This window comes from Toxotes jaculatrix, chromosome 9 (genome assembly GCF_017976425.1).
Source record: "Toxotes jaculatrix isolate fToxJac2 chromosome 9, fToxJac2.pri, whole genome shotgun sequence".
Lineage (NCBI taxonomy): Eukaryota > Metazoa > Chordata > Actinopteri > Toxotidae > Toxotes > Toxotes jaculatrix.
In genome coordinates, this window is record NC_054402.1 from 16,048,104 (window position 1) to 16,058,398 (window position 10,295).

The 10,295-nt window shown below is 42.8% G+C and overlaps 1 protein-coding gene across 2 annotated transcripts; it reads right to left on the reverse strand.

The window, feature by feature from the left end:
* Positions 1-229: 229 nt before the first annotated feature.
* Positions 230-3,115, reverse strand: fzd9b (frizzled class receptor 9b). 2 transcript variants are annotated; one of them, XM_041046901.1, is made up of 2 exons: positions 846-3,115; positions 230-809 (listed from the first exon to the last, which is right to left on the reverse strand). In XM_041046901.1, exon 1 carries the CDS (start codon positions 2,615-2,617, stop codon positions 860-862), a length of 1,758 nt encoding a protein of 585 aa, XP_040902835.1. In that variant the 5' UTR covers positions 2,618-3,115; the 3' UTR covers positions 230-809; positions 846-859. The 2 variants fall into 2 exon arrangements, with proteins under 2 accessions (XP_040902835.1, XP_040902838.1); XM_041046904.1 differs by having other exon boundaries at positions 230-796; positions 833-3,115.
* Positions 3,116-10,295: the final 7,180 nt, after the last annotated feature.

The window sequence follows — 10,295 nt, forward strand, 5'->3', positions numbered from 1 at the left end:
CTTGGAAGGCAAAACATTTGGCGGGGAGTCCCGCTGTAAAAAAATAAAAAATAAAAATGTGTGAATCCCAGGAGAAGAATGGCAGGAAAATCAGGGAAAACAAGACTGAAATGAGCAGTCATTTATGACTATTAAAGACTGCTGGAAACGGTTAAATATTCATTATAAGACACTGTGAGACAGTTACCAAAATGACAACAACAACAACAACAACAACACCAGGCGGAGAGAGAGTTGAACATGAATTCCACAAATTTATTATTCCTCCAAAAGGCCAGAACCAGAGTTCTTATAAAAGGCACTTAGTTTCCCCTTGACCTTTAATAAATGCATCTAAACAACAAATCTGATAAGAGCCAAGGTGAACTTTAAATTAAATATATTTACAATAAATAAAACATTTATACAGATTTATACAGTTTATCATGCCACTTTCAGGGAGGAAGGTAGACTAATATTTCCTAGGATGCCTCCCATAACAGTCCTTTTTTAAATTTTTGCTATGAAAACATTGGGCATGTCTACTGCACAGAACACTATGAACAGAAAAATATGGGTAACAATACTGAACATTTCCCTTTATGCACTGAATACTGTTTATAGCTAGTTTCTCATAGTGATGCCTGTACCTGTGTGTCCCTTGGCAGCAGCAGAGGAGTAACTGACAGTTCAATTCAACCACTCTTCTTCTTATAAAGTCTTTAGCAGCTCCTTACACAGGGCGTAAAGTGTGTGTATGTGTGTGTGTGTGTGTGTGTGTGTGTGTGTGTTTGTGCTTGCATTTGGCTGTGTGAAATGTGTGTGTGTGTGTGTGTGTGTGTGTGTGTGTGTGTGTGTGTGTGTGTATGCTTGCTCCCTCTCAGACGTGTGTGGGGTTGTCTGAGTGCAGGTCAGTCTTGGCCATGTGGAGAACCACAGCAGGAGATTTGTAGTGGCAGTGTGTGCTGCCGCAGCTCACGCCGCTGCAGGGTTTCCTACTACTAGTCCTGTCCGCCAGCTTCCTGCTGCACAGGCCCTGCCAGGTCTGCAGGGTCTTGGAGCTCCACACCCACACCCCGCTGGTGATGCCGACCACCAGCGACATGAAGATCTTCAGCATGAACACGGCCACTGTGGGCACAGACGTCTGCAGCGAGCAGTCGCTGCTGTGACCGTTGAACGAGCCACATTTCATCTGCAGCCCCCTCAGCTTCCAGTAGTCCATGTTGAGCCTCTCGTAGAAATAGCAGACTATGACGCAGGTGGCCGGCACCGTGTAGAGGATGGAGTAGATACCAATTTTCACCATGAGCTTCTCCAGCTTCTCTGTGTTGGTGCCCTCCGTCTTCATCACCTTGCGGATGTGGAAGAGAGCCACAAAGCCCGTGAGGATAAAAGAGGTGCCGATGATCAGGTAGCAGGAGAGAGGGATGAGGACGAAGCCGGTGAGTGCCCCAGAGTCCATGCTCCCGACATAGCACAGCCCCGTCAGCTCATCCCCAGCCACCTTTCTCATTGTGAGGATGATGATGGTCTTTAGAGCAGGGATGCCCCAAGCTGCCATGTGGAAGTAGTTGCTGTGGGCTTCGATAGCCTCGTGGCCCCACTTCTTCCCTGCTGCCAGGAACCAGGTGAGTGTGAGGATGACCCACCAGATAGAGGAAGCCATACCAAAGTAGTAGAGGATTAGGAAGACGATGGTGCAGCCAGTGGACTCCAGCCCCTCCTGGATGATGTAGAGCTCTCCGTGCTCACGGTCACAGGCGATATTCTCAGCCCCAGCCACCGAGCGGATGATGAAGGCCACAGAGTAGACGTTGTAGCACATGGAGAGGAAGATGATGGGCCGCTCTGGGTACTGGAAACGGTGAGGCTCCAGGAGGAAGGTTAGGACTGTGAAGGCAGTGGAGACGAAACAGAGGATGGACCACACTGTCATCCAAATAAAGGCAAAGTCCTTGTCCTGCCTGGACCAGAAGACGTCCACAGCTGGGGAACAGCGAGGCGCACACGACTGGCTCTTCTCCACAAACTGGAACTTGTCTGGGTTCTCACAGGAGCCCATGCTGCCCGGCGAGCGGCTGCTGCTGGTGCCTGGCTGCCTGGGGCGAGGGGGCACTGGAAGCATGCCCTCGCCTTTCTTACCTTCTGTCCTGGTTTCATTCTCAGGGGCCTCCATGCACAGAGCATTGGGGTCGTTTCTGGTGGGCAGCTTGGAGCAGTCGAGGGAGTCCGGCCAGGTGTAGCTGAACTTCTTCATGATGGGTGCACACCTCTCCCTGGCCTGCTCACACATGGGTCTGCAGGCGGGGATGGAGGTCGACACTTTGTCCGTGCACATGGGGGCGTAAAGGGAGCAGAGGAAGAAGCGGAGGTGCACATCACAGCCGTAAGCCACGAGAGGGGCAAACTCGTTAAGTTTGATGGTAGCCTCCTTCTGGTCGTCGTGGTCCATGAAGTTGGGCATCCGGGTCAGGTTGTAGCCGATCCCCTCGCACATGGGGATCACGATGGGCTCGCACTTGGCCGGTCTGCCTCGCTCCAGGTCATAGGAGCCTATCTCAAAGCTGGAGCCAGAAATCACCAGCAGACACCACAGGAAAATCACCACCTTCAGCGGACAACCATCCATGCTCATTATTTTAGAAAACAAGCAAACAAACAAACCGAGCTCTGTCCTTTAAAAACTACCATGAAAAAAGTCAAAAACACGGGGTCGGTTACAGAGAGAGATCCCCGCTATTTCCCCATGGCGAAGGCAGGTCCAAGATTTTGCCTTTGCCGTCAATGCTCCGTTAGAAAAACAGTCCAAAAAAAAAAAAAAAAACAGCTGCTCACACACACTAACACACTGTTTGAGCATTTAGTGCTGAATTAAAACGTTTAATCCCACAGACAGGCGAAGCGAAGGTCCGCAGCTAAAAACGTGACAGTCGGAAACTTCGACAATGGAGGAAAATCATCTAAATCAGACACCGAGTGCTGAGTGTAAATCCTCAGACCCACCGCCAGTAACCGCGGATGAAAAGCGGCCGTTTGAGCCGCTTGTAAGGCGTCCAGAGAGCTTGTTTAGCCGCAACTGTCTCCCTGCCTGCCTGTCTGTCTGTCGGCTCCAGCTCTTCGTCCTCCGCGTTCAGGCTCGACACTGAAGTTTGAGAGCCGCTCAGTGGGACTTCAGTCAGGGAGAGACGGAGAGCAGGGGAGGGGAGGGCGGGGGAGAGCAGCGCGGAGGAGGGGGCTCCGTGACGCTCACATTTCATCCGGAGCACCACACAAGGAAAATTATCAGACAGATGCTGGAGGATGGTCAAATACCTCTGACATTTCTGCCCTGAATAGTACTCTGAGACCGCTCACTGGAGTAAAAGTAGCAACACCATAATGATAAAATGCTCCAGTACAAGTAAAAGTCCTACATGCAAATGTACACAAAAAAGCACATTGTGTTAAGTACTCTTCTACTGTTCCCATATCATACATGAGCCTATACTTCAACTACACTACCAGGAAAATACTGTACTATTTACTACATTATATTTATTTGACAGTTTTAGTTACTTTACAAATTGAGTTTACATAGAAAAAAAAACAAAACAAAGCATGACATAAGTTTGCAGAACAGTGTAAAGCAGCAGCCAACTAGTGTCGGAAACACAAGTGATTGTGTTAGTGACCACTCAGATCCTCATGTACTTTTATGTATAAAATTTGATTTTTGTGTATTGAAACTAGATTTTGAGAAGGGGCACTACACTACAAAACTTTAAGATTAGGCAAAAATGCAGGAGCTGCTTTAGTTTATGACCACAAACTAATTGGTGCACAGTGACTTTGGGGCATTTGAGGCCATTGCCAAGTATTTATAGTAAAAGTATTCATTTTGCAGCTGAATGGCCCCTTTCTTTGTTGTATTTTTTATGTATAATATCAGTGAATCCTGATACATGAATGCATCAAAAAGTTCAAGATGAAACTAATTTTAACAACTTTATTTAGAGTTTCTTTCAAGTTGGGTAGTTTTATATCTTGCAATATATAGTATTTATAATCTCATCTCAGATTTTATACATAGAATCTTAATGTGTAAAGTGAAATGCAGTGAAGTACAAGCATAAAGTAGCATAAAATGGAAATACTGTTAGTAAAAACATTTATAAACTGAACGTATAGTGCTTGAGTAAGTGTTCTCAGTTACTTTCCAAGACTTCAGAGGTATTAAGATTATCACTTTAACATGTAGTGTGCAATTACACTTACAGTAAAACAATGGCATATATGCATATGCTCATTGTGTTTTTTTAGGGTCTTAATTTGCAAAGTAAACAGCTGGGGGAAAAAAAAAATCACAATACTTTCATCTTTAAAATGCAGTGGACTAAAAGTATAAAGTAATACAAGTTGCTGCCAGTTAGACTTAAATACAGTACTTCAGAAATCACTACTGGTTGGACTACAACATTAGGAGCAGACCATATGGTCATTTATCAACACAAAGAGTCACATTAACAACCACCTAATGGAGCTGAAATGGTTATTATCCTTTATTAAGTAATTATGAGAAGTATAGAAGAAAATTAAAAAGAGCAACAGCTTTCCCCTCTGGATTCATAACAAGAAATCTGCCACTACTGCTCTGAGTCAAACACTGAATAGTTTATTTTACTCCAGTATGACTGTAAAAAAATATCCCGCTCCTCTGGTAAAATGATAGCCCCAGTGGCGTGTTACTGTTGCTGACTCATAATTACTCTGTCACCATTTCTGCTAATGTTTTCATGCAATATAATGTGAAACTTTATGGAGCCCTGCAGGTCAGTTCTCTTAAAAGCAAAGCGCTCATGCAGATGGAAGGGGTTTCACTGCCTTGCTAACGGGCACTTCAGCGGGGGCAGGTGCCTGAGAGTAGACCAGCTGAAAAATGGTGTCTCCAAAAACACAGAGACACATGCACACAGTGAAACCGTAAAGAGGCTGATTTGCATTAGCATGAGGAAAAAAAAAAAAAAAAAAAAAAGACAAAGCGGTGCACAGAATCAGGCATAACATCCAACAAATGAATGCGAGGGTGACTGTGCTGAGCAGAGGACTATTGTTTCCATCTAGTGGCTGAATGCAGAGAGCCTGCAGCTCCACAGCTGTTGCACTGAGCATTTGATCTTTTCTCAAACAGGGGTGGAACTCAAGGATTTTGGCCTCTCGCCCTGCAGGACTGAATTGGCTGTCAACTGCATACTATCTCTATTAGCCCCTGTGTTAAAACTCTGGTGAAGGCAGTTTTGCACTTGTCTGGCCTTGTTACAAACATGTTGTTTGTAACATTTAGATCAATGCTGATGACACACTGAAAATGTTGAGAAATTAGCATGTCATTGTGGCCTCTTGCACACTGCCAAACACCAAAAAAATCCACAATTCTTTTCAGGAGTTTTGCACTACTGGAATAAAACTTGGAAACAGGAGGAAACAGCTAGCCTGACTCTGTCCGAACAAAGCCTTCCAACACCATTAAAGCTCATGAATTTTTATGTTTCATCCCATCCCAACAGTTATGTTTTTACTAGGATCATTCCTTGGCAGTGATACCTCAAATTGTAGTTTTCACATGCCATTGTCCATACGAATTCAATAAACAGGATTAACGTGTTAATTCAAGAGTTTTGAATGTACAAGCTGGAGGGGCCCCCTGTGTCCACTGTTTCTGCTAAGCTAAGCTAACTGACTCTAGTTTCATTTTTAGTTGACAGATATGAGAGTGATATCAACCCTCTCTTCTAGCTCTCAGCAAAAAAGCAACAATTTTCCCCAAATAACAAACTCTTTCCTTAAGATGACTGTATCGCACAATATTTTGATCTTGTCCAATGAGGTGTGAAAATACTGCTGCTTAAATACTGCACTTTGTACTATCAGACGGTAAATTTGCCCCTGCCTTATGAAAGGAAATCTCCTCGTCTTTCTAGATGACAAATTGAGCTAGATGAAGGCTGTGTGTGTAGCTTTATCAGATCTGGCTTCAGGTAGAAAAAAAAGCCTCTGACTTCAAATTAAGCCCGATCGAGCGGGGGAGGAAATACATTCCAGACTCCGAGATGATATCTTATTGTACGTCAGTGCTGAGGCTTTTGGTGAATCAAACAGAAAAGCTTTGACTGAAGTTCCATTACTACTCAGCAGCCTCTCCACTTTAACGTTTTCAAGTTCACACTTCAAAGACAAGGGGTCGTTGGAGAGGGCCTGGAGAAGCCTGAGTGTGCCCTTAGAAGGCCTCCGATTATTATCAGAGAGATATCTTTCTCCAAAGTAAAAAGCACATATCAGGATGCATTAGTATCCAAGTCACAAAGCCTCTTAAGGTGGGAGTACTGGTGGATTAAGGTTTGACCCACAAAACCATTATATTTAATTGACCCTCAGTCTGTGAAGGTCAAAATATGAACAGAAACCCTCAAAAAGCAAACTGCTTATGTTTTATTTGCTCAAAAACACATTTTGTGTTACCTAGTATGACAATGGGGAGATTGATACCACTTCCATATCTGTATGGTAAAACTGAAGCTACCGCCAGCAGCCTGTTAGCCTGGCATAAAATCTGGAAACAAGGAGAAACAGCTAGCCTGGCTCCAGACAGCACTTTCGTTGTGTTATTTTTATACTTTGGTTTTTGTAGGGATTAATTTAAAAAAAAAAAAGGGGGGGGGGGGGGGGGGGGGTATAATTAGTAAAGGTGCAGACAAGAGCTCAGGAACACACATAACCCCAGGGACAAGCACAAGGACAAGCACAGGGATGACAACTGCTGGTACAAACACAGCAGGGACAGACTTGGGCAGGAACATACACTCAGGCTAGACAACAGACAAACTGACCAAGAAACAGGGGAGCAACGAGACTTATATACACTGGGGTTTATTGGCAACAGGTGATTCTCATTAGGGCAGGGCAGCCAATCAGTAAGGCGGGAAACAGGACAAAGACAGGAATTTAACTAAGGACTATACACAAGGGCCAGGGCTACAAAATGAAACAGGGAATGCTGAAACCAAAACCAGGATAACATGACTTTCAGCATAAAGAACAGGAAATAAAAAACAAAACCTGGAACAGGCACCAGTAGCAGGACTTCAAAATAAAACAGAAAATGCAGAACAAACTCAGGACACCAAAACAAGAGTCTTCAACAAGTCCAAAAAGATCCAAAACAGTCAATAAAGAGTTCAACAGAAGTCCAAGATAGTCTAAAATGGAGTACAAACAGCCACCCTAGGGGCTGATCATAAGACATTGAGCAAGGTTAGCAAAGTTACTACACTGCTTATTTATGTTGTTCTAAAACATGAAACAACATACGATACCAGTCAGACATCTGGACGTGCAGCTACTTTTTGTTTTCTAAAGAAACAGGCCACAGCTGTAAATGACAGCTCAGCTCAGATGATCCTATTTATATATAATTAGTTCATTTTGATGTAAAAGTCAAGAAGTCATCATCAGGCATGATTTTTGACTGGTACAGCACAATTACAAATAGAAGAAGCTCAACTCAGAAGCTGGTATTGATCTTTTCACCTCACTCTTTGCAAAAAAAAAAAAAAGCTAATAACTGTATTTCCCATAATGTCAAACTATTTCTTTAAGAAATTTGGAAACTATGAAGTTAGCCTGGCCCGGTCTAGCGGTCCAGATGTAATAAAATTCACCTTCCAGCACCTTTAAATCTCACTAATTAACATAGTATATCTCAGGAAGTTACTGTGCCAGGCCAAGAAAAAGTTCTCCACATAACCCCAGTAAATTCAGCAAATTTTGTTACTTCTAGACAGAGCCAGACTAGCTGTTTCCAGTCGCTAAGCTAACCTGCACTTTGCTGTAGCCTCGTACTTACTGTGCAGACATGAGAGTGGTGTTGATCTTCTCAACTAACTGTTGGCAAAAAAAGAAAAGAAAAGAAAAGAAAAGAAAAGAAAAGAAAAGAAAAGAAAAGAAAAGAAAAGAAAAGAAAAGCATACAGAATAAGCATTGTTTCCCAAATTGTCAAACTATTCCTTTAATCCGTTGTGCTACTACTTACTGGGTTGATTTACAAATTACTAATTGAGTTTGGGTGGCTTTTGATTCCCCCCTGTGTTGGGGCGACATCTATAAAGAAATAAATGGCACTATGCTTCTGATTAGTTGAGGAGACGCAAGGTCTGACCGCACCACTGTTCTGTGTCCTGAGCCTGACAATAGGATACCATTGTGTTTTCTTTGTGTGTTTCTGTTTCACCTAATTGTGTTATTTCTCCTTGACCTGAACAGAGAATGGGAAAAGAGTAGGAATATATGCAACTGAGTATTTTGATTTAGACACTCGCTGGCTTGCAGCTGAGTTGTTTTAAGGGGGTCAGTGTTATTTACTTTGCCATTTGGTCGAGGAAATGAATATATGCTATTTATTTCTCCCCCTAGCTAGCATTCTCCCGCTCATAGTGCTGCCGTATGTCAAGTCTGTATGCCTTTGTAATGACTGGCCTCCACAAAGAACCCCCCATCTTTTATTTCACGCATTCATCAGGCAATCTGACGCAGTGTGGGCCTTGTAATTACTACCTCTCACTTATTGGTTATCATATATCAGGCACAAAGCTATAAACATCCTGCGGAGAACAATGGGAGAGCCTTGCCACAGCTCGGCTTGACATTACTATCCCAGAGACACGGGCTGTCTGAGATTGTTATGGGTGTAATAAGAGACACCTCACACTTAAAGCAATACATCTGAACCCGTGTACTGCCTTTGACAGGGAGTATAATGACAAATTGTTGAGGCTTGGATCGCGTAATTATCTCTTTGTCCATATTGTGTAGTAATAATCCGTAATTTATGCAGTGCTATGGGAGAGAGCGGACACTGGAGACGAGTGAAAGTTAGCAGCTGCAGTTGGAGATTTCTTGTTTTCTAATCACTGCCACAGAGTTATGATGTCTGTTTAAGTGACATTGTTCACTTCTTTCCAAATCTACAATTTGTTATTTGCTGTAATGAGAGGACAGTGAGCACAAAATGTCTCAGTTTCACTGTTATGCAATTTTATGTAGTGCTATTAGGTGACTGAAGTGAATGGGCCTGGTTCATCACCTCAGTCCATCTGTGTTCCTCATCCCCCAGTGTTTTTAAACTAGATAATGTCCTTTACAGCCTGTGGCAGGTAGCAAGAATGACGCTGCTGTCATATCCTCAAAATATCAGCATTACTGGAATTGAACAAATGGATAATTTAGCCGTTTCACCATAACAAATGTTTCATAACGATCCAAGTGCTTTTGAAAAGCATTTGCATGCAAACAACTTCATTTTGAAAATAAATGTACCCAAGACGTTACCTTACAATAATATATATATACTAACTTTTTGGTGGTAACATTTGAAAAATGGCAAAGTACTTTAAAAATGCCAGCATGGATACTGGAGTCACTTATTATTCTACTATTGATGGTCCCACAGTGCTATGCACAGCGGAAATAGAGGAACAACTCACAGCTGGAAAAAAAGCAAAATAACTGTGAACGGTGGTGAGATGGCTTCTACATCTCCAAACACAGAAATTAAAGTGATCTTTCCTTGATTGTAAAACATCAGTTTAGTACAGTAATTTATTGCTCTTGTACGACCAAAACAGTGCTGTGTCAGCCTGCTGTGACGTATGTTCTACTTTCCTGCAGCTGTTTTGAACCAAACATCCCGTCCACACTGTCATATTTATAAAACTAGTGTTCAGCACTTAAGCGTGGAATTCATGTAAACCAAACATTGATCATGGAAGCTAAGTTACTGGTCGAATTTAGAAGTTATCTGTCTTTGCTACCAGCTGGCTACAGACAACATTTTAACAGCATTGCTTTCAAGGACAGGGGCTACTTGTTGCTAAAACAGTTTCTACAAGCTGCCAGATGATGGTTCATATAAATAGGATATATTTTCCACAGTTCCCTGTTTATAATGAGAGAAAGGTTGCACAGTACTCAAGAGATTTGAAGCACACCAGAAGTAGTGCAAATAAGTGTGATTCCCACAGGGCAGTGGTAGGATTGGATTGTCTGACCCATGTGAAAGGCTTGGTTTGGATGTACAGTAAGATGAACAGTGAGTCTCTTTAGGTACAAGCCTTGAGATTCTTAAGTTTAGGTATAAAGCTGAACGTGTTTAGGAATTAGAAATTATTGGAGTTTTATTTAGACAATAGAATAGAATAGAAATACTTTATTCATCCCAAGTTGGGAAATTTCACTATCACAGCAGCAATACACAGGCACTCAGCCTCCAAATATAAACCTCA